At 30.4% G+C, this 22,370-nt stretch overlaps 2 protein-coding genes across 7 annotated transcripts; both read left to right on the top strand.

Moving 5' to 3' along the window:
- Nucleotides 1-767: 767 nt before the first annotated feature.
- LOC8286078 (RNA-binding protein 25) lies at nucleotides 768-8,636 on the top strand. 4 transcript variants are annotated; one of them, XM_048377011.1, is made up of 7 exons: nucleotides 769-1,017; nucleotides 1,394-1,641; nucleotides 1,722-2,227; nucleotides 6,282-7,191; nucleotides 7,504-7,949; nucleotides 8,085-8,211; nucleotides 8,315-8,636. In XM_048377011.1, exons 3-6 carry the CDS (start codon nucleotides 2,150-2,152, stop codon nucleotides 8,175-8,177), a joined length of 1,527 nt encoding a protein of 508 aa, XP_048232968.1. In that variant the 5' UTR covers nucleotides 769-1,017; nucleotides 1,394-1,641; nucleotides 1,722-2,149; the 3' UTR covers nucleotides 8,178-8,211; nucleotides 8,315-8,636. The 4 variants fall into 4 exon arrangements, with proteins under 4 accessions (XP_048232970.1, XP_048232968.1, XP_048232969.1 ...); XM_048377013.1 differs by having other exon boundaries at nucleotides 768-1,641; nucleotides 8,285-8,636; XM_048377012.1 differs by having other exon boundaries at nucleotides 769-2,227.
- Nucleotides 8,637-14,569: 5,933 nt separating this feature from the next.
- On the top strand, nucleotides 14,570-20,740 carry LOC8286079 (glutamic acid-rich protein). Of its 3 annotated transcripts, XR_001536094.3 has the most exons (6): nucleotides 14,570-14,850; nucleotides 15,206-15,446; nucleotides 15,540-16,045; nucleotides 18,149-19,046; nucleotides 19,547-20,255; nucleotides 20,373-20,740. XR_001536094.3 is itself a non-coding variant. In XM_015726540.3 (5 exons), exons 3-5 carry the CDS (start codon nucleotides 15,968-15,970, stop codon nucleotides 20,059-20,061), a joined length of 1,491 nt encoding a protein of 496 aa, XP_015582026.2. In that variant the 5' UTR covers nucleotides 14,570-14,850; nucleotides 15,206-15,446; nucleotides 15,540-15,967; the 3' UTR covers nucleotides 20,062-20,740. The 3 variants fall into 3 exon arrangements, 2 of the variants coding, with proteins under 2 accessions (XP_015582026.2, XP_048232972.1); XM_015726540.3 differs by having other exon boundaries at nucleotides 19,547-20,740; XM_048377015.1 differs by lacking the exon at nucleotides 15,206-15,446 and having other exon boundaries at nucleotides 19,547-20,740.
- Nucleotides 20,741-22,370: the final 1,630 nt, after the last annotated feature.

The raw sequence follows: 22,370 nt of genomic DNA, 5'->3' as shown, positions 1-22,370 counted from the left end.
ATATTTTAAATAAATATAAAATATTTTAATTGATATATATTTATGTAAAATATGAGAATACTTTTAAAAAAATATTTTAAAATTATAAAAGTAATTATAATTTTATTTTATTTTAAAAAATAAAATAAAAATTAAAAATTAAATACAACTGATTGGAATATATGAATCGGTGTGATTTTTATATTTCAGTTCAATTTGATTTAATATTTTAATAATCTTAGTTTTTTGATTTTTATCAATCTGCTACAATTTTGAAACAAATTAAGTTTTGTTGAACTCTTGCTCACTTCTAATAGTTATTTTCTTACATATCTAATACAAGAGAGGACTAGGCACTAAAATTAACAAAGTTTAGGTGACATATTAACAGTTAAAATACAAACTACAATAATCAATAGATAAATGGTAATGACTTATTGCTAGATATCTAAGTTGAAGGTGAATAACCATCTAAGAATGCAAGAAGAAAATGGCAGAAAATCGCCAATTGCTGGAAAAATTGAAGGAGGAGGAGGGGCAAAAGGAAATGGGCAAGAAAAACACAAAGGGGAAGTTACTAGTGAAGTTGGAGTAGCCACTACCTGGTAAAACTAAAAACAAAGAGCAAAAGGGTAAAACAGATTTTCAGAAGAGCAACAAGAGGACCAGAACCAAACTTATGCACCTATCCAATTATCCTTATTTTTCTTCAATGTCTGGATTCTTCTTTTTGACACGTTTCTCTCACCTCTCTCTCTCCCTATTCTCTCTTATAAATACCCTTGCCAATCTCCTCTTATGTTTTTCTCTATCCTTTTAGAGGGTTTCTTTTGAGGACTTAACTTAATATTAGAACCCAAAAAAGAAAAGAACAATCTAAAGAAAAAACAAGAGAGAGAAAAATAAAAAGAGCCCCTTTCTCAACAAAAACCCTCTTCTTTTATGAACAATATTGTTTCTTGGGATTTGATTAGAGAAGATCTGATAATACAAAAGGAACCCTTTATCATATACATACATAGATAGATACAAAGACAGGTAGATTGATAGATGTGTATATACATATATGTTTAGAGAGAGAATCACTTTCAAAGCTTATTTCTTTCTTTTTTTCTTAAAATCTTTTTTCTCTGTTTTCAGAGCTTCACAATCTCCGTATTACATTGTCTTCTCTACTTTAAAAATCATCTCAACCCTTAAATTTTTCTTTTTTCTTGAATTCCTCTGTTTTAAACACCCACTAAAGCATTATCTTTTGCTTTCTAAGAACCTGTAGAAAATTTGAAATCATAAATTTTTAATCGATGTTTTATTGATATTTGAAAAAATGAAACTAGGGTTTTTAATTTTCAGTGTGTGCTCGCTTGATAAGAACTTGATTGCTTTTTTCTTTTTGCTTTTCGCTTTTTTGTAGGGTTTGATCAGATCCTCCACCAGAATCAACCCTAATTATTTTTTTTGGAGTATTAGGGTTATGATCAGAGAATTGATGTTGTATATATTACAATTTGAAGATTGGATTTGATAGCTAGTCTTCAATTAAGGGATTAGTAGCTGTGCTTCTGATTCTGTACATTTTATCAACGAAGAGGGACTTTTTTAGAACCTGTGTTTGGCCACAAACCCAAGAGTCACTTTGAAGTATAACACGTGGTGATTATGGTGTGTTGCATTTATGGGCTTGAGTTATTGATTCATACAGTTAAGAGAAAACTCCTGAATTCATTTTTGCTTATGAGCAGGTTCTGATTTCTCTATTGGCCTAGCGGTGAACACACAGTATCAGATTTCTTTGGAAGCTCAGCATTTCAGAGAAGTATTTCAGATTGAGATAGATTGGTTTCTACTTATTTGGTTATTGTTTTTCACTGTAGAATTGAGCATTTGAGCTTATCTGAGAAATCTTATTTCCAAGTCAAGTTCTAGTCGAAAACTGGGCAACTCTATAAGGGCGTTTATCAATAAGAGAATAATCTGAGTTTGTTACCTGGGAGGTGATTTTGGGGGGCTATGGTGGGATTTTAAGCAGGAAATGACTGCAAGGACATGGTGCATGGACAAGAGCATATTGTCTGGTTTGTTCCTGTGTTGGAACAACTGTACAGGGATCTAAGAGAGGCATTTTGCTCTGTGCAAGGTTACCACTTTTCCATTCCCAGGATCACTTGAAATGTCTCGCTGCTTTCCATTTCCCCGTCCAGGATATGAAAAGAAGCCCAGAACTGATGATACGGACTTGCTAAAAAAGGTTTTTATCATTTACTCAATTAATTGCAATTGCTACCTTGAGTTGTGTTCATGTTTTAGCTCCTTTTCTGGTCACTCTATATCATCATTTAGGTTGTAGGATGTAAATTGCATGTGATTTAGCTTTGAAAAATATTGTTGAAATTTGGAACTTTGGTATTGTGCAATTTTAATTTGAGGAAAATGGAATATCCTTCTACAAATATGTTTTCTTTTGCAAGGTATGTTAAAGTTTATTAGGATACTCAAACTTATTTGGGGACACAATGAAATCACTGGCTGATGAACATCATGAACATAGTTTGCTCTTTGACATAAAATAGTTGCAACGTTTTACATTGAAAAGCCTTTGAAACTTGGAGCTATACTATTTACCTTGGGGCTTAACATGATTTGACACCTTGATATCTTTATCTATTGTTGCATTGAGTCAACTTAGCAAAATTGACGAACACCTGGCACGGTGATCTTCAAAGAAGTATATCTGTAAACAAATAAATTAATGGAACACTAGAAATGGATCTCCTGAATCCACTATGAGCACAAGATTTAAGTGTATAATGTCAAGATGAATGTTACCTACCTCAAATCGTAGGTCATAACCTCCTTATATAGTGTTAAGTTGGTCCTTATTCATATAAGAATAGGACTCATCTCCTAGCAAGTAGGAAGTTAGTCTTCTAGTTGGATTGTCTCTTTATCCTGTTCGGATTTGATCCCCAAATTGTTGGAATGAGTATGTTGTTTGGAGCTCCTCTCCTGGCCAGGTATTTCTATCCACTCATGACTTGGATGTTGACATGTCGTTATTCTGTATTGTTCGAATCTCCTTATCCTAGTTGGACATAGATGAGTTTTGTGTGTAGCTGTCACTAACATATTTTATAAACTGTTATTGGGACTAGGTTCCTTCTAAAGTAATTCAAAAGTAGTTAATAATTTTCTGTATGAATGTAGACCGTAATATTCTCTTTTTCATTTATGGTGGTACATGGCTTTATGGTTAAGTAAATTTTCAGAAACCTAGGTGATTGTCATCTAATAAATTGTTATAATTAAACATAATTTGATTGATATTTGCTCTTCAATTGTCACTCAAGCAGTAATGAAGAGGATTATTGCCATGCTGTACATATTATTATAAACTCTTATGCTAAGTAAAGTTTATAGCATTAATCTGGTTTTTGTTGGAAAATATGCAAATTCTTCTTTCCTTTTCACATTGATGAGATGATTGATTACTGACAATTGATAATTCCTAATAAGTTGTTTGATAACATTTCCAAAATTATTTTAATTGATTAACATTTCTTACTATGAAAATAGTTATCCATATTTATTAGTCATGCTATGTGAAGATTTGCATATGAATGTTGCCATGTATGTTACAGCTTCTGATTTACTATGAATGGTCACATTTTCTAATGGTGCTAAGCCAATTAAAATTTACGACACTTTTGGTAGAGAAAGTACTGGAAATTATTTTAGAGGTTACGAATTTCTATAGACAAATCTGGAGGTCTTCAGTTTGCTATATTCATGTAGCTTGTCTGAGAGTACTAGTGGGCTTCTTTGAATAGTAAGTATATGAAAGATTCAGCAAAAGAAAATTCCTTTTCAAGGTTGACAAATCTTGTTTCATTGGTAACGTCTTTATTGTAATATGATTCCATATTTAATAATGATATGTGGCTTATTTGCATGATTATTTGTATCTTATGAGTTTTTATGGTGAGTCTTCAATTGGAGTGGAAGAACATAATACTGCAGGTTAGAAAACTTTCACCACAGGAAGATTTATAAATATCGTTCCTATAGCTAATCAAGGTTCATAATTGTTGGGGAAAGATAGTTAATAAACTAGTAGGATACCACTATTGAGATGTAGCACACAATGGGATGAATAAACAGGCATGTATTTATCTATGTATTCCTTGTTGCTAAAAATGATGTTATTGGATAAATATACTTGCATGCTGAGCAAGGATGAAGTCTCAAAGTTGCTATCTAAGTCTATCACAATGCCAAATAAGGGGGAAAGAGGATTAAATTTCATGGGATTTGGCTAGGTCATTGATTAATTTCATACAAATCATCTTGGTACAGTATTTCGTTTATCGGAGGAATTGGAGGGAAAGGACGATTACTTTTCCTTGAAAGACTATTTAGAAGTGCTTTCAACCTTACTTTGGAAAGGTCTTGACTAATAATATTAAATTGGCTAGAAACTTATGGTAAAACAGGATCTTGACTAATAGATAGATGCTTCCTTTGCAATAGAGGTTTAGCAGTTGGTCACCTCTTTTCTCATTACAAATGAGACAGACAATCGTGTGAATGAAAGTACTAAGAGAGCATTTTGTACCATCTACTGTCTGGTATGCTATGCATGTTCAAGCTGCCATAGATTTTTGTCTTGTACATGATATGTTATTGAATGCTGATATCGAGATTGATACCTTAATGGTCCCTTTGTTAATTGAACTCTGTCTTTCTTCTTACTAGGTAAATGACGTTGACTAATAGTTCTGGGCAAAAGTATTCTTGAATTTTAGGTTTTCTCCTGCTCTTTCATGGGAAGTTAAAACTATGAGGGGTTTCTAGATCTGAATTTATTATTTCTTGATTTTGCTGACTTGTCTGTTTCAAAGTATAAATTATAATTTCTCTCATGTTTATGTTAAGATTGAAAAAACTATTTAATCATTTTTCTCATTGTGAGAAACAATTTTGATATCTGTACTAATTAAATGTTTTACGGTATTGTCTACATTTTACAAATTTTTACATGTTATGTTTAGTATCTAGTTATGTGCAACTTTTAATAGTTACATTTCCTTTCAAATACTGCCAAATGTGAGGTTTAGTTGCCTTATTATGTAGGGTACTTGTTGTGTTAGTGGATAGTTACTAGTTACTTTCCTAATTAAGCTGTATTTAATTAGGTTAAAAGAAAATATATATAGTAACATGATAGAAGAACATAGCAATTTGGAGTTATTACGATCTTGATATACTTTATTCTTCAAATTATAACATGGGACCTCTTTTTTTATACTTATATATTTTATGTATACATAATCAAGTTTTATTATTATTGCTGTTATTATTGATTTTATGATATTGGTGTCTTGATGTTGTTGTTTTCAATATTATTAGAGATATTATTATTATTATTATTATTATTATTATTATTGTTATTATTATTATCATTATTATTATTACATGTATATATTTTAACTCATTTAAAACAATGATAGATAGATTGATGTAATACATAAATTGATGGCTACAACTGACAATAATTTTATTTACACAGTGACCTCTACCAGCTGCTAGCTATCAACAACTGCTATCAACAGCCATGAACATCTTAACCAAACAGGCCCTAGAACTCAAGAGATTAAAGGATTCTCTCTAATAAGCCCTTACCAAGAGACTTAAGATTTCACTCTTAATGAGCCTTTATTATCCTTTAATTTCTAGTTGAATAACCCCATTAGTAGTTCTCAGACTTGGGACCGTAACAAATTACGTACTCAGTTTTTGTTAGATTTAACATATGCTATGACTATTTCTTTTAATGCTTTATTTATCCTCGTTAAGGTCATTAATAGCCAAAAACAAAAATTGTTGATGACTTGTGAGCGTAATCATAGAGCATCAGCTACAAAGTTTGCAAGGTATTGATGGTGCTTTCTGTACTTCTTAGAATCAACTCGCTTTTCAATAAACTTGCTCTACTTTCTATATCTGCAATAGTCATTTTTAGAAATTCTCAATGCTATAACATGGTCATTGCAACGATATTCATTTTTATTAACTCAAACCTTGTTGCATGTAGCTCCTTAATGTTGTGTGAAGGGATTTGGTTTTATTTTGTCAAATTTATTTGTACCCTACTTTTAAGAGTAGACGGAGAATCACTGTCTTTGATTTTTTGCAGAATCCTATGATTTTATTTCTTTTGAGAACTGAATAATAGAATTCAAATTGAATTGCCTATTGTATTCTTAGACACTCCAATCGGACCATTACTAAAATTTTGTTTTCAGGAGAAGAACAAGGAGAAAAAGCGCAAAAAGGATAAGAAGGAGAAAGAAAAGAGAGAGGGTAAAGAGAAAAGGGATAAAGATAGAGGTAAAGAAAAAAATAGGGAGAAGAAAGACCAAAAGGAGAATCACAAAGACAAGGGCAGGGATAAGGATAAAGAGAAAAAGCGGACTTCAGATGAGAAGAAAGTTGAAGGGCAACCAGGATCCTATAATGGAGAAAACTTTGGATCAAACAGCCTGCAGAATGGTGTGGTCAAAGATTCTATATATGTGGAGGAATTGGCTAGAAGAATTAGGATTGAAGATGGAGCATCAGGAAGTAAAATGGTTGAGAAGTTTGTTGCTACAGATCAAAGAAGAGGTGAGGTACGGGGAATGGTGGTGGAGAGAAGCGTCGTTAGTCAATCCCAGGAAAAAGAGAAAGTTAAGCATAACAATGAAGATCATGGGAAAGTCAATGGGCAAAGACACCATATTGACACGAGAGGTTTGGAAAAAGCATTTATTCATGATTTCTTTGGTACGGACCAAGAAAGAGTCAAAGGACTTGTTAAATTGGTGGAGAAGAAAGAGACTGAGAAGCAGATGGAGGGAAAGGAGAAGAATAAACACAAGGAAAGTGGTAGTAAGGGTGACAAACACAAAATTGGAGACCGAGAAAATAATAGAAAATCAAAGGATAAGGATCGGGATAAAGTAGAGAAAAAGGAGAAGACAAAGGAGATAACTGAATCAAGTAAAGAGCAGCCAAAATTAAAAGAAAATGTTTCTAAACTAAAAGAGGGTAGCAAGGACTCACTTGATTTCCGAAATACCAAATCAGAAATATTAAACTTAAGCAATGTAGGTTCTGCTGTTGAGGGAAACCTGGGAAAGCGTAAGGAGCCTGAGAGGAATGGATATTTACTTGGTGAGTCCTTTGCTGTATTGTAACATTATTCACGCTGTAGTATCTGCATTTCTGGAACCCATTATGGTAATATTGTATCACTGTGATTAGAGGGTTCAATATCTGATTACCTGTTCTCTGGTGCTTTAAGTACTTTTATGTTTTCCACTCAAAAAATTAAATGAAAATTCATCACAAATTGCTGTCATTGGTTTTCAGGCCCTTGATGTGATCTTTTCTTTTTGCTTGTGTACAAGTGTGCGGGGCTGTGCTAGGGGGTCGACTTACTATAATTTAGTATCTCATTCTTTTTAACTATTTTTTTTTTGGCAGACAATGGGAATTGGCCTAATAAGTTTCCAAGACCTGTGTCTTCTTCTCACCCAGCCACCGAAAATGGAAAGAAATTAGAACCATGCCGAACTGCTACTCAATTTATATCTGAGAAGCAATGGGTGGTTCATGATCATAAACTGGATATGACGGATAAGAAGATTAATGGCTTGATAACAGCGGAACAGAAGATTAATGGCTTGGTAGCAGCACAACCCCGTACATCCTCGATAAAGTCTCTGTCTGTTTGTGTACCTGCTATTGAGAATGGTGAAACATTGTCAAAACCACCACATCCTGATACCAAGTATCTTAATCAGATAATTTCCATACCAGAAATGGAGGAACGGCTTGATGTGGATGATCAGGAATGGCTGCTTAGCTGTAATCATCTTCTGTCAAAGAAGCAGAGAGAGGGTTCTGCAGGGATTGTTGAAACTCGGCAAGTATGGGCAGAAGCACTTCGGATAGAATCTGCTGACATTTCAGCTCTTCCATATGTCATTCCTTACTAATTTAGCACTAAGTTGATAGTATTTTTCCCTTTACATCATTTCTAAACATGGCTGATTGGCCTCTAGGGAACTCCTACAAAGGTATCCCGGCGTCTGGGTCTTGAGATTGTCAGCCTGTTATGCCTCTTCCGCCATTGTATGCTTGCATCGGTTCGTTAAATTACAGAAAGAAGTAGCTCTGATCTCTAATGCAGTAAGTACCGATTCATTTCCTTGTCCTGGGAGTGATTTATTTCTGAAATGGGATGAGTCTTATAAACTGATAGACTCTGCTGTTTTCCTTTTTTTTTTTTCAGGAAACCTGAGGGGCTTTGTTGACTTATTTGCATTTAGTTATAACAGCCAAAGCCTCCTTAGGGTGCGTTAATGGGAAGAAACATAAATCAGGTGGGAATGGTGAGAGAAAGGGCACATTAAACTGAAAATGTTGAGATGGTTAGTCATAGGTTTCAGAATTTTAAACGTATAGGCAGATAAGAGGAATATAGTGTTACTGTGGGCTGTGTTATGCAACACAAATTTTGATTTAAATTGTGATAGATGATAGGTGATCATGGCATACTTAATTTGTAAATCAGATATCAACATAATTTATAAGTTAATTCCCATTCATTTTAACTTCTTTTGTCAATTCTTTTGTTTTTGGCTTCTGTGAGTGTTTGGATATGAATAGACAGATAGAGAAAATAAAATAAAAATAATAAAGTTAGAAAAAAATATTTTAATTTATTTATTAATATAAAATTTATTTTAAGATTTTATTTATTTTATTAGAATTTAATTTAATTAGTAAGATTTTAAATTAGTTTTTATTTTATTTAGAGTATATAAATTTTAAATTTATAAATAAATTTTTAAAATTTTAATTAAACACAGTATAAAATAATATATTTTATTATATATGTAAATATTTGTTAATTTAGATATTTATTAATTTTATAAATTTTACGATGATTGATGGTGTGTATGTGAATGTTTCCGGATGCTTTTTCTATTCTCTTTTCCCTTTACTCTTCGACACTAATGTAAGGAGAGGGGAAAACAAAAAACCAAGTTGTTATTGTAAAGAAGTATTTAAAAGTCAATCGAACTTGTCCTTGCATTATAGCATTGAAAAGTTGGTTGGGTTTTCCGGTCCTTTTTCAACATTTTTATATTTACATTTTATAATATGTTTTTGGAGAAATAGGCACTCTAAATAAATAAATGGTTTTGTCGATGGATGGGAGGACAGTGCAATGCTCGATCACGATTTAATGTAAATAATTAACATATTAAAGTAGGGTATGAAGAGCATAGATTGGCTTATGAAGAAGTGGGGTTCCCGAGTTTCTCCAACTTCTTTGGAACTTGGAGCGCTAATCAAAATAGAGATGCAAAGCTCTTAAGTATTTCAGAGAGCAAAATCTTTAATTTTGTATGCCAATTTATCCTAGACTCCGACGCAAATTTGGACATTCTAAATCATATCAAAATACTAAACTGAAAGTATTCAAAATTAAAAATATTCATTGACCATTTCATTTTTTCTGAATCAGATCATATACTGAATTTTTATTTGGTACGGTTCTAGATCTCATTAGTTCTTCGTACCGAAAATTATATTGAACCATGTCATATTATTCTAAATTGAAAAACTGAAATTATAACTGATTTAAGATTTTATTTATTTATATATATAATTATTTTATAATAAATAAGTTCAAATCTTAAGCTCAAATCTAAAATTAAATATAAATTTTTTTACCAAATACAAATCTAACAATTATATTCTAATAAAATTTAAGCTAATTGTCCCAAATATAAAATAGAAGGACTAAGTTTTATATTTTATTACAATATTAACTATTCATTACGTTTATATCTATGCTTTAGCAAAATTATAAATTTACATTGTTATCATTCATTTAATTAAAAAATATAGGACTCAATTTTTTAAAATTTTAATAATTAAAAATTATTCTTGTACTAAATAGATTAATTTATCAACTTATGATAACATAGTGCTAATATGACATCAATAATATTTATAAAATAATTATTACTAATAATATGTCTTTCAATAAAAAAAGATACTATATTACATTATGGGGGTCAAATAAAATATATTTATCAACAATAAAATATTGCAAATAATGAGCTTGGTAGATTGAAGTTTTTAAATACATATTTGTTTAACATGCATTTTTTAGCTTGATGGATTGGAAATAAATTTCTCCATTGTGTAGTTATTGAATACAAGTATAATAATAATAATATTATTATTATTTTATTTTTTATTGTATAATTTTAAATTAACTTTAGTCCAATTGATTTAAGTTAAAAATTATAGTTTTTAATTATTTAAAAATAAAAAATTTTAAATCTCTATTGTCTTGTACTCTACCAAATTAAACCGTTTTATTAGATCCGAATCTCTATACCGGACCGTCTTAAAAAATTAGTACAGTTTGGAATGAAGATTTTTGTGTTATAATACGGTCATAGAAATTCAATTTTAAGATTTTCAATATTTGGTATATGATTCTGAAAATTTTAAAACCTTCAAATTCCGTTAAATGTTCGCTCCTAATTTATATGTCTCTTCATAAACGAGTACTTTTAATATTTTTTACTTTTTATTTTATACAATTTTTTAATTCTAGTAATATCATGTACTAACTTTGTAATTTTACAATTTAAAGCACTGCTAACATCTGGTATAATCTTTTTAACTTAACCACTGGAATTGACCGAATAACGCTACTTGAATTTCCTGTATTAAAATTTATCTTTATCTAACTATAAAAATAAATGAATTGTAATATTTCTTTTATATTTTATCAGAGTTTTCTAGTTTTTGTAAGTAAATATAAGAATTTAAATTTTTAATTTTTTAAATCATAATGAGTTATTAATAAATTAAAAGAATAAAATTAAAAATATTTAGAAATTTAATATATAATTTAATTACAATTATAAAAGAATTATTAAAAAAATAATAAAGAAAACGATGCCTTCTTTATATCAGTGTGGTGTATCTGTGAATAAAATATTCAGAAAGCTTTCCATGATATTACCGAGGAATACTAATTTTGGTAAATGCATTGGTTAGAGAGAGAGAGAAAGAGACAGAGAGCGCTTTGAAGAAGGAAGAATTTCAGACAAGAAAGAAGGGAGGGAGGATACCTGGTGATTGGTTAAAGCGATCTGAGTATGACAACGATGATGTGCAAGTGCGGTGTCATTTGGCTTGGCTTAAATTGCCCATAAATTGTTTGATAAAATGCTTCAAATGATGGTCGTTCGTTTAAAGATCATTTGTATGCATTGATCACAGAAATGGTGTTGCTTTCCTAGAGGATCTACACTTGGCCAATGGTGAAACTGTCTGCTGCCTTGACTGGGTTTTGTTAAACAGGCCACTGGTTATTTGCACTATACCTGGATTAAAAAGTAATCCAAAAGCAAAAGGGAATAAAAGAGAAACTAACTCTAATCCTACTTGGCTATTATAATTTTTTTTTTAAAATGAAAAAATTTTCTATTGCTTTTATAAAAATTGAAATTTATTACACTCTAATTAGGCTATGTAAAAGATTTTAATTCATGAAAAACTCTTAAATTTAATTAATTATTTTTTTATTTTGAAAATCTAATTAAATTTTTTAATAGTTATCTCTTACGTAAAATAAAAAAAATATTTTTTATTCTCCAAACCATCGTTCAACTTTTAATAAGAAAGCAGTTATCCATTTATTGTATGGAGTCAGCAGTGCATGAGCATAAAACGAGTTGATACAATCTAAATAGGTTGTGGTTGCGGGCATGGTGACAGCGGTGGTTGCGGGCATGATGGTGGCTGTAGTTGTAACTTGTTACGGTATGGCTACAGCAAAGAAAAGAAGTATATATTGAAATGGTGTTAGTAGTAGTTTGTTTAATTATTTTTTAATAGATTTTAATAAATTTATTATATCAATATATCGTTATTTAATTAAAAATTATGTGAATTATTCAAATACAAAAATATAAACACCCATTCATTCATGTGTATTGTACTATTTTTCTATTTATTGATGTTTGGGTAGGAGTTAGCCTCATTACTTGCAAAGCTTTACTTGAAAAAGACAACTCCTCATTTGACGAGAGTGTATTACAGTCATTGTATATTTTATTAAAAGATTCTAAATGTATAAAAATAAGAGTTAATAATTTAGAGGTCTTGTTTTTAAAATATAAAAAAAAAAAAAAAGAAGAAGAAAGGAAAATCAAAGGCCACGAGGATGAGCATGTGTGGACGACATTACAAGTGCGCTATTAGATGGGACAGTGCGATGTCGTGGATGACATTATACAGCCAAAATCCTCATTCAAGGAACCTAATTTAAGGCTAAATCAGCAACAAACGCCAATAGGGCCCTCGTAGGCTTGTTAACAAACGCCAATGTGGTTTTTCATTTTATTTATTTTAATCTTGAAACAATTCATATTTATTTATTTATTTTCAATTTTATGTAACTGGATTACAGGCTTACAGCCCACCCACAGCCTCTGGCTGATATTTTGGAGTATTGTAATGCAAGCTCTTTTCGGACTTCATTGAGTTTGGATTTCCTCAATTACATTGATGTTAACATAAATAATTTTGGATTAAACTAATATTAAATTAATTAATTTATATAATGTAATTAGTGAATATGTTTAAATTCAAATTTTAAAGCTAGTTTTGGTAGAATTTAATATGTCTTTTGGTCATTATCTATCCACAGAAATAGGTATTTATTATTTGGATAATGAATGTTTATTGGAGCTGTTTATGATGTTAGAGATTTCTAATATATTTTTTTTATTAAATTATAAATAATTAATTTTTTATTTTAATTTATTTTGAAATATGCGTGTGTTTTAAAAATATTTTTTATTTTATTCCATAGTTAACTTTTATTGTTAATAAAGTAAAATGAGAAAGAAATGAATAAGAAGTGAAAATTCAACTCTTAAAAATAATATAAAAAATATTAATCATCTAAAAATCGTTTTTTTCTTTTGTCCAATTAACACTTTATAATAGAGAATGAGCACATGATTTTAAGAGTTTTTTTTAAGAATGCTCTAATTTTTGCATATATTTTATATAATAAAGAAAAAAACATGATTTAAAAATGTGTTTGGAATACTCTTAATAAGGCTACATGTGGAGATTAGAGGTTATTATTATTTCAGGTACTAAGATCGTTAATTTCTAACAGGCTATTATTTTTGCTTAAACACATCACAAGAACATCTAATCATGGAGTTGACTTTGCAGCAAGAGGTGGTTTCAATTGATCTCTGCACTTTTAACTGGGCAGTGGATCCTCCTCCTTTCTTAAGGGATTCCAATTTAGTGTATTCTAACACTGGTTTCGCTGTTTGAACGAATACATTTCTGTCCAAAAATCAAAGTAAAATGCGATACGATGAGATGAGAAAGCTATAAGGGAGAAATTAAATCTAAGTGATGACTTTAGTGGTGATGACAAGTTCAAAAAGTCATGATTGTTTGAGAGGAATTAGGGTGGCGATGGTTATTATTTGATGGGAATTGATTAGCGCAATGTGGTTTAATTAAAATGGTTCTTCAATATACAATAATAATTCTAAACACATTTTTTAAAAGTATTAGAGATACTATAAAGAAAATGTAAAATCATAATGAAAGTGGAATTCACCATTTGTAAGGCACCATAAATGACTAGTCAGTTGGCTGCTATCATTTTATTTTATTTTATTTACTAAAATAAGTAATTATGTATATTAAAAAATTTATTTTATTAAATTTTATTAAATAAATGTTAACTAAATATTTGAATTTATACTATCCTACTCTTAGCATTACATATAAAATACATTTTATGATTAGTTTATTTATATTTATATCTTTTATTTTTAAATAAAATTAGAAATTATCTCTTCTATATAAAGTCAAGACAATTAAAAGTTTAATTAATAATTTATTTTAAATATTAAACTTATTATGAAATATCATATTTATTTAAAATTACTTTTATTATTAAATCGAATAAAAAATTTAATAAAAATTAATCTTAATATCTAAATAAAAAATAATTTAGATTTTTTATTCACTTTAAATTTTTAGCATAATTCTCAATAAAATCTAAACATTTTAAAAATATTTATATTTAACAAAGATTTTAAAAATTTATATAATTTAATTTTAATTATAAAATCATATTTAATATAGTTACTAATTTTATTATGTTATTTATTATATAATATATTAATTTATAAAAATCATTTAATGTAATACGGTATATACATTACATAAAATGTTAAAATAAATAGTATAAAATTGAATTATTTAACGATAATTTTAAAATGACTTTCAGTAATAATATTTAAAACTAAAAAACACAAAAATATAATTTTTAGATATTGAAATATTAGATAATATAATAAAAGAAAATACACAGAGTATGCAGTAGTTATCTCATAAACGATTTTTTCTTAAAGAAAAAAATTTCTCTACAAAAACGTCTGGATTATTCTTCCGGACACGTTTCTCTCTCTCCTTCCTCTCTTATAAATACCCTTTGCGAATCTCTTTTATAATTTTTCTCTACCCTTTTAGAGGGTTTCTTTTAAGCATAACATTAGAACCCAAGAATACTATCTCAAACAAACCAAAAAAAAAAACCAGGAGAGAGAACGGGAGAAAGAAAAAAAACACCCTTCTTCTCAACAAAAACCCTCACATAAACAACAATTTGAGATTTCATAGTGAAGATCTGATAACATAGAAAAGAACCCATTTATAGATAGATTGCTAATTACAAAGACAAGGAGACAGGTAGTTAGATATATGTAAATGTATATGTGTGCAGAGAGAATCACTTTCAAAGCTTATTTCTTCCTTTGGCTGTATTGAGATCTTGACAATCCCCTTATTGCATTGTCTTTCTTCATTTTAAAAATAATTTGAACCCTTAAGTTTTTGTGTTTCTTGAATCTTTTGTTTTAAGTTCCCATTAAAGCATTCTCTTTTGCTTTTTTGTTAACCTATAATAACAACAATAGTAACTCGAATTCAGGATTTTTAAGTGGTGTTTAATACTATTTGGAAACATTGGAGTTTTAAAAATTTTAAGTGTGTGCTAGCTTGATATAAACTTGATTGGTTTTTTTCTTTCTTGTCTTTTTTCTAGGGTTTGATCAGATCCTTCACCAGAGTCAACCCTAATTCTGTTTTTTTTGGGAGTATTAGGGTTATGATCAGAGAATCGATGTTGTATATAGTGTAATTTCAAGATTGGACTTTTATAGCTGGTTGTCAATTAAGAGATCAGTAGCTGTGTTCTGATTTTGCACATTGAATCAACAAAGAGGCAATTTTTAGAACCTGTGTTTGGCCACAGACCCAAGAGTTACTTTGAAGTACAACACAAGGTGGTTATGGGTGTGTTGCATTTATGGGTTTGAGTTATTGATTCGTATAGTTAAGAGAAAGCTCCTGAATTCATCATTTTTGCTTATGAGCAGGTTCTGATTTCTCTATTGGCCTAGTGGTGAACACACAGTATCAGATTTCCTCGGAAGCCCAGCATTTCAGAGAAGTGTCAGATTGACATAGATTGGTTTCCGCTTATTTGGTTGTTGTTTATTAGAGTAGAAATTGAGCATTTAAGCTTTTATCAAAAATATTATTTCCAAGTTAAGTTCTAATTGAAAATTGGGCAACTCTAAAAGGGCATTTGTGAAGAAAAAAATAATTTGAAACTCTTACCTGGGAGGTGATTTTGGAGTTCTTATGGAGGGACTTTAAGCAGGAAATGACTGCAAGGACATGGTGCATGGACAAGAGCATAATGTCTGGTCAGTTCCTGTGTTGGAACAACAGTACAGGGATCTAAGAAAGGCATTTTGCTCTGTGCAAAGGTACTACTTTTCCATTTCCAGGGTCACGTGCAATGTCTCGCTGCTTTCCATTTCCCCCTCCAGGATATGAAAAGAAGGCCAGAGTTGATGATACAGACTTGCTGAAGAAGGTTCATATCCTCTTCTTAATTAATTGCAATTGCTAACTTGAGTCGTATTCATGTTTCAGCTCATTCTGTGGTCATTCTATATAACCATTTATGTTTGAATGAATAAATTGCATGTGATTTAGCCTTGGAAAGTTCCATTGGAATTTGGAACTTGGTATGAGGGCATTTGAACCTGAGAAAACTGGAATACCCTTAAGAATATTTTCCCAACTCATCTTCATTTTTCTGCAAGATAGAAGAAAGTTTATTAAGGCCACTTATATATGGAAACACCTTAAGAGCTAATAATGTTTAAGATGAATGGCTCAGAGATGAAGACCATGAGTATATTTTGCATGTTGACAATAGCTGCAATATTTTTGGCTGGAAACCTTACAACGCTGATTCTTCTCAACAATTGGGCGAGGAGAACATACGACTCAATATGAAAATGACACAAGTTTACTCCTTATTTCAAAAAAAATTGTTTATTGTTTTGATTGCAAATGCTGTGTATGGCTAATGCAATTTGGTTGACCATGGGCTAAAGATGATTTGGAATCTTGACATCTACTAATGCTTTGAGTTCATGGAACATATTTTTGAAATATTACAGGAACTAGGCTCCATGAAGTAGTTCAAAAGTTGTTCAGAATCTGTTTCTACTAATTCTTAAACCTAAAATCCATTTAGCCCTTAAACAAAGGAGGAAATTAGGGGCAGCAAAGAGTTCTTTTGATCCTCAGTTGACATATCTTGTTTCATGAGTAAGAGCTTTCGGCATTTGATTATGGTGTGCTTACTTGGATAGTTATCCATACCTTATGAATTTTCGTGGCGAGTCTTCATTTGGAGTGGAAGAATGTGAAACTACGAATTTTAGATTTTTCTGCTAAGCAAGATGCATAGATCTCATACTTTTTTCTTAATCAAGGTGTAGAGTTGTTTGGGAAAGATAGATAGTAAATTAACACGATACCACTAATAAGAGGTTGCATGTAAAGGAATGAAATGCACTTGTATGCTGAGGTATTAGGTAGACTTATTTAAGGATAATGTCGTGGAATATCTACATCTTTGATTATCTTCTTACGAACTCAATATCTGGGTATATGCCATTTTATCGTAGCTAATGGAAAATGAAGGAAAGGGAGAATAGTTCTCCTTGGAAGGCGCTTTTGAAGTCTTGTCGACCTACTTGGGAAAGGATATTGATTGATAATCGTAAATTGGGTAGAAACACATGGTAAATCTATGCTTATTTTGCAATAGAGGTGAAGCTGGATGCTGGGTGTTTTGGCTTAGGGTTTGAGTCCACCTCATTGCCTAGCTGGATGCTGATGTGTCATTATAAAAAATAAAATCTGCTTAAGTGGAGGGTCGGAGCTTTGCCAAATTTTTATGGCATTTTCTCACTTCAACAAATTTTACATGTATTACCTATTAATTTTTGTTAGATATAACATATGCTGTTAAAATTTCTTTTATTATTGCTATGCTTTAATCTCATTACTCTAGTCTCAATAATAGCCAAAAGCAAGAATGGTAGATGATTACGAGTATAATCATAGAGCATCAGCTGCAAAGTTGGCAAAGTTTATGATGGTTATATTTTAACTTCTGAAAAATCAAGACTTTGAAGTCTAGTAATTTTTCAACTCTTTTTTTTTGGATCTGCATGATAGTAATTAAATTGTATCTTTTGGTCTTTGCCTTGATAATTACTTTTAGTATATTTTATTGCTGGTGCTGTTTCAATGTGGATTAGTGACATTTTTTATGTTATTGATTTTTCCTTATCCTACTGACAGAATTAGTATGTCAACTATTGCTTGCATGTGATTTTTTGATTCTTGATTCTTACTCCCTTTTGTTTTGTCTTTGTTTCCAAGGACTTGTTGAATAAATCATGTGCAAGGATTCAACTGAATTGGTTCCTTGCAGAATCATAATACATATGATTTCATTTCATTTCTTTTACTAGTAGAATTCAATTGCATTAAACCCTTGTATATTTGTATTATATATGATAAAACACCAACTTATTTGAGCTAGATGAATTGATACGTTCTCTTGATATTCTTTAACTTTCGAAACAGGCTGTAACTAAAATGTTGTTTTCAGGAAAAACACAAGGAGAAAAAGCACAAAAAAGATAAGAAGGATAAAGAAAAGAGAGAGGGTAAAGAGAAAAGGGATAAAGATAGAAGTAAAGAAAAACATAGGGAAAAGAAAGACCGAAAAGAGAAGCACAAAGACAAGGACAGGGATAGAGAGAAAAATGGGACATCAGATGAGAAGAAAGTTGAAGGACAATCAGGGTACCACAATGGAGAAAAGTTTGGATCAAATAGCCAGCAGAATAGTGTGGTCAGAGATTCCGCATGTGTGGAGGAATTGGCCAGAAGAATCAAGGATGAAGATAGAGCATCCGGGAGCCAAATGGTTCAGAAGGTTGTTGCTACAGACCAAAAAAGAAGTGAAGTACGGGGAAGCATTAGTATTCAATCTCAGGAAAAAGAGAAAATTAAGAATAAGAATGAGGATCAGAGGAAAATCAATGGGCAAAAAAACCATTTTGACACGAGAGTTTTGGAGAAAGCATTTGGTCAAACTTCTTTTGGAATGGATCAGGAAAGAGTTGAAGGAATTGTCAGATTGGTGGAGAAGAAATATACGGAAAAGCAGATGGAGGGCAAAGAGAAGAATAAACAAAAGGAAAATGATGGTAAGGGTGATAAACACAAAGTTAAAGACCGAGAGAAGATCAGAAAATCAAAGGATAAAAATCGAGAAAAAGAAGAGAAAAAGGAGAATTCGAAGGAGAAGGAGATAACCAAACCAAGTAAAGAGCAACCCAAATTGAAAGACAATGTCTCAAAATTAAAAGAAGGGAGCAAGGACTCACTAGATTTTCGAAATATCAAATCACCAGAAAGGCTGAAGTTAAGCAATGTGAGTCTTGCTGCTGAGGGAAATCTGGGCAAACGTAAGGAGCTTGAGAGAAATGGATTTTTGCTTGGTGAGTCCTTTCCTGTATTGTACAATTATCACACTGCAGTATCTCTATTTCTGTGTGTTGATTGGAACCTAGTATGGTAGTATTGCATCACTGTAATTAGATGGTCCAATATCTAATTACTTGCTCTCTGGTGCTTAACTAATGGTATGTTATTCCACTCTCAAAGAACTTGACTAAATCCATCTCAAGCTGCTGCATTGCTTTTCAGGCTCTTGAAGTGATCCCCTCTTTTTTCTTTTTTTCTTTTTCTTTAAAAAATTATTTTATTTAAATCTTTGCTTGTGTATGAGTATGGTGGCTGTACAAGGGGAGGTTAGGTAGATCTAAATTTGCTGTTACTGCTTTTCAGGCTCTTGATGTGATCTTTCAAATTTTATTTTTTTAAGAAAATGCTTGTATATAAGTGTGTGGTGGCTGTGCCAGGGGGCTGGGGAAGGTTAGATGAGTTATACAGATCTGTTCACTGTATTTTGTACCTCATTCTTCTCAACTTTTTTCAGAGAATGGGAATCGGCCCAATAAGTTTCCAAGACCTGTGTCTTCCTCTCACTCAGTCGTAGAAAATGGGAAGAAATTAGAACCATGCAAATCTGCTGTTCAGTTTGCATCTGAGAAGCAAGAGCTAGTTAATAATCATAAAGTGTATATTAAGGAACAGAAGGTTAATGGCTTTGTAACAGCAGAACACAAGATTAATGGCTTGATACCAGCACGATCCCATATATCGTCAACAAAGTCTTTGTCTGTTGGTGTACAAGCTAATGAGAACGGTGAAACATTTTCAAAACCACCGCATCCTGACACCAAATATCTCAGTCAGATACTTTCCATACCAGAAATGGAGGAATTGCCTGATGTGGATGATCAGGAATGGCTACTTAGCTATAATCATTTGCAGTCAAAGAAGCCAACCAGAGGTTCTCCTGGGATTGATGGAATACGGCAAGTGTGGGCAGAAGCATTTCGAATAGAATCTGCTGACATTTCAGCTCTTCCATATGTCATTCCTTACTGATTTAGTTATGAATTGATAGGATTTTTCCCTTTATATCCTTCCCTATCATGGCTGATTGGCCTCTGGGGAACTCCTGGGGAAGTATGCTGGCATCTGGGTCCTGGGATTATCAGTCTGTTACTGCCTGTTCTTTCATTGTTTGCTCAGATCAGTTTGTTAAGATACAGAAAGGAGTAGTTCTGATCTCAATTGCAGTAAGTATTGACTGATTTCTTAGCCCTGGGAGTGATTTATTTCTGGAATGGGTTGTCGCAAAAACTGATAATTTTTTTGTGCATTATTTATTTATTAATTTTTTCTTGGTTTTTCAGGGTAATAGAGGGGTTTTGTTATAACTTATTTGTATGTAGCTAGTAACAGCCAAAACCACCTTTGGGGTTGTTTGTTTCCATGGGTAGAAACAGTCCTCAGGTGGAAATGGCGAGAGAAAGGAGATGATATGATGTTCAAAACTGCAAAATGTTGAGATATGGTTAGCTGTGATTCTTCATAGGTTTACAATTTTTAAAGCGTATAGGCAGATGAGAAGAGAGAGTTATAGTTTTACTTTGGCCTGCGTGTTGCACGCATAAATTTTGATATGTATTTGTGGAGGAACATGATTTTGGCATTCGCAATTCCTAATTTGTATATTTAGACACCTTAATTACTTAAAATCTTAGCTGTCTTTTAATTTTAATTTTAATTTTAATTTTAATTTATATAATATTTAATTTATCAATATATGTTATAAATTCAAATTTGACATTATTATTTCTATACATATGGTAAAATCCTGATATGATTTGCTTTGTCAGGTTCAGCCAGGCTCCGGTCCTAATTTTTAAGTTAATTACCAAAATATTATTGATTAATTGATATATAATATGTTAAAATAGTTTATTATGTATTGAGATTTATAATTTACTTCTATGTAATTACTTGAAAGTTTTAGTCATGTTTACTTTTAGAGATTAAAAATAAGCATGTTGATATAACCAGTTAATTTTTGCATCATTTCAAATGTGAAAAATTATAATAATATTCTAAGACAACAATCTAATTGTTAAAAAGGTCAAATATAATATAGTGCAAATATAATACAGAAAATTGAGCAATTAAAAATAGTGTTACATGAGAAATCTGGTAATTATTTTTAATATTTAATTACTCGGTCGAAAATATTTTTGTCATTTTAAAACTAACAACAGGGAAAATAGATATATTATTATAAACTATAAGAAGTTATAGTATGAATAAAATAAAATAAATGTAATCTAACTAAAAAGAGCTGAGTTTTATCTAGCCCGGTTTGGCTTGTCTACCTTATAAATTTAATGAGTTGAATTTCGTCTAAAGTGAGTTTAGTATGATTTTTAAACCCACTTTATTTAATTGAAATACAGAAAATTCTAAAAAAAAATAAAATATAATATAACAGTTAATAATCATAATAAAATAAATTCTTATCAATCATTGATCTCAGATTTTGCCGATAAATTAAGTTTATTAATAAAAACTAATGTTAATTTTATAGCATGGATGATGATGGTACCTCAAATTATATGTTGACTGTTGAGTATAAGGAGTTTTAGAATTTTTGGTTTTATTTGATTAAATTTTCATAAGTAGATTAAAAAAAATATTTATTTACGAAAAAAGATTAAAAGTATATCCATTGAATCTATATCAATAAGTTTGCAAATTCATGATTATACTATGTTAAGCAAGTAAATAAAAGTTAATTATTTAAATAAATATAATAAATTGGTAGCATGATTAAACAAGAAAACAAAATATATTTTAATAGATCACTACATATTAGTTAATTAATATCAAGTAATTATTAATTTAGTTAATCTACTAGTTGAACTGTTGCAGCTTGATAAAAATCAGTTAAATTCATATCTTTGGCAAGGATAGAGCTAGATCAGATAAAACTATAAATTAGAACCTTTCTATAAAATTAGATTGATTTGTATCAAATTAAAATGGTTTTATGATGTTAAAATTAGATTGAATTAAAATTATTCGGTAATTTATAATTTTCACAATTTAGATTTCGTGGATCATAATTTTTACCTAAATAGAAATGAGCCGATTAAATATCAATAATTGATTCTATGTCTTATGATATCGGTATCACAATAATATTACCTCTAATAATAGATGAAACAGGTTAACTTGTAATTAAAATTAAAAATATAGATAAGTCCTAAATATAACAGAACTTATCTATTTAATTTAAATTAAGTTCAAATATTTAAATATTTTTATTTAATTTTATTAAAATATATATAAGTGTTTAATCTTTACTAATTTTTATTCTT

This window comes from Ricinus communis, chromosome 7, assembly GCF_019578655.1.
Source record: "Ricinus communis isolate WT05 ecotype wild-type chromosome 7, ASM1957865v1, whole genome shotgun sequence".
NCBI classification, from domain to species: domain Eukaryota; kingdom Viridiplantae; phylum Streptophyta; class Magnoliopsida; order Malpighiales; family Euphorbiaceae; genus Ricinus; species Ricinus communis.
This window is presented reverse-complemented; position numbering and strand designations above follow the sequence as displayed.

Coding starts and splice junctions, on each gene's coding strand:
- LOC8286078 (XM_048377013.1), top strand. CDS start 2,150: ATGTCTCGCTGCTTTCCATTTCCCCGTCCAGGATATGAAAAGAAGCCC. Junction 7,192..7,503: donor GAGGAATGGATATTTACTTG/GTGAGTCCTTTG, acceptor TTTTTTTGGCAG/ACAATGGGAATTGGCCTAAT. Junction 7,950..8,084: donor GGATTGTTGAAACTCGGCAA/GTATGGGCAGAA, acceptor ATTGGCCTCTAG/GGAACTCCTACAAAGGTATC.
- LOC8286079 (XM_048377015.1), top strand. CDS start 15,968: ATGTCTCGCTGCTTTCCATTTCCCCCTCCAGGATATGAAAAGAAGGCC. Junction 16,046..18,148: donor ATACAGACTTGCTGAAGAAG/GTTCATATCCTC, acceptor TGTTGTTTTCAG/GAAAAACACAAGGAGAAAAA. Junction 19,047..19,546: donor GAGAAATGGATTTTTGCTTG/GTGAGTCCTTTC, acceptor AACTTTTTTCAG/AGAATGGGAATCGGCCCAAT.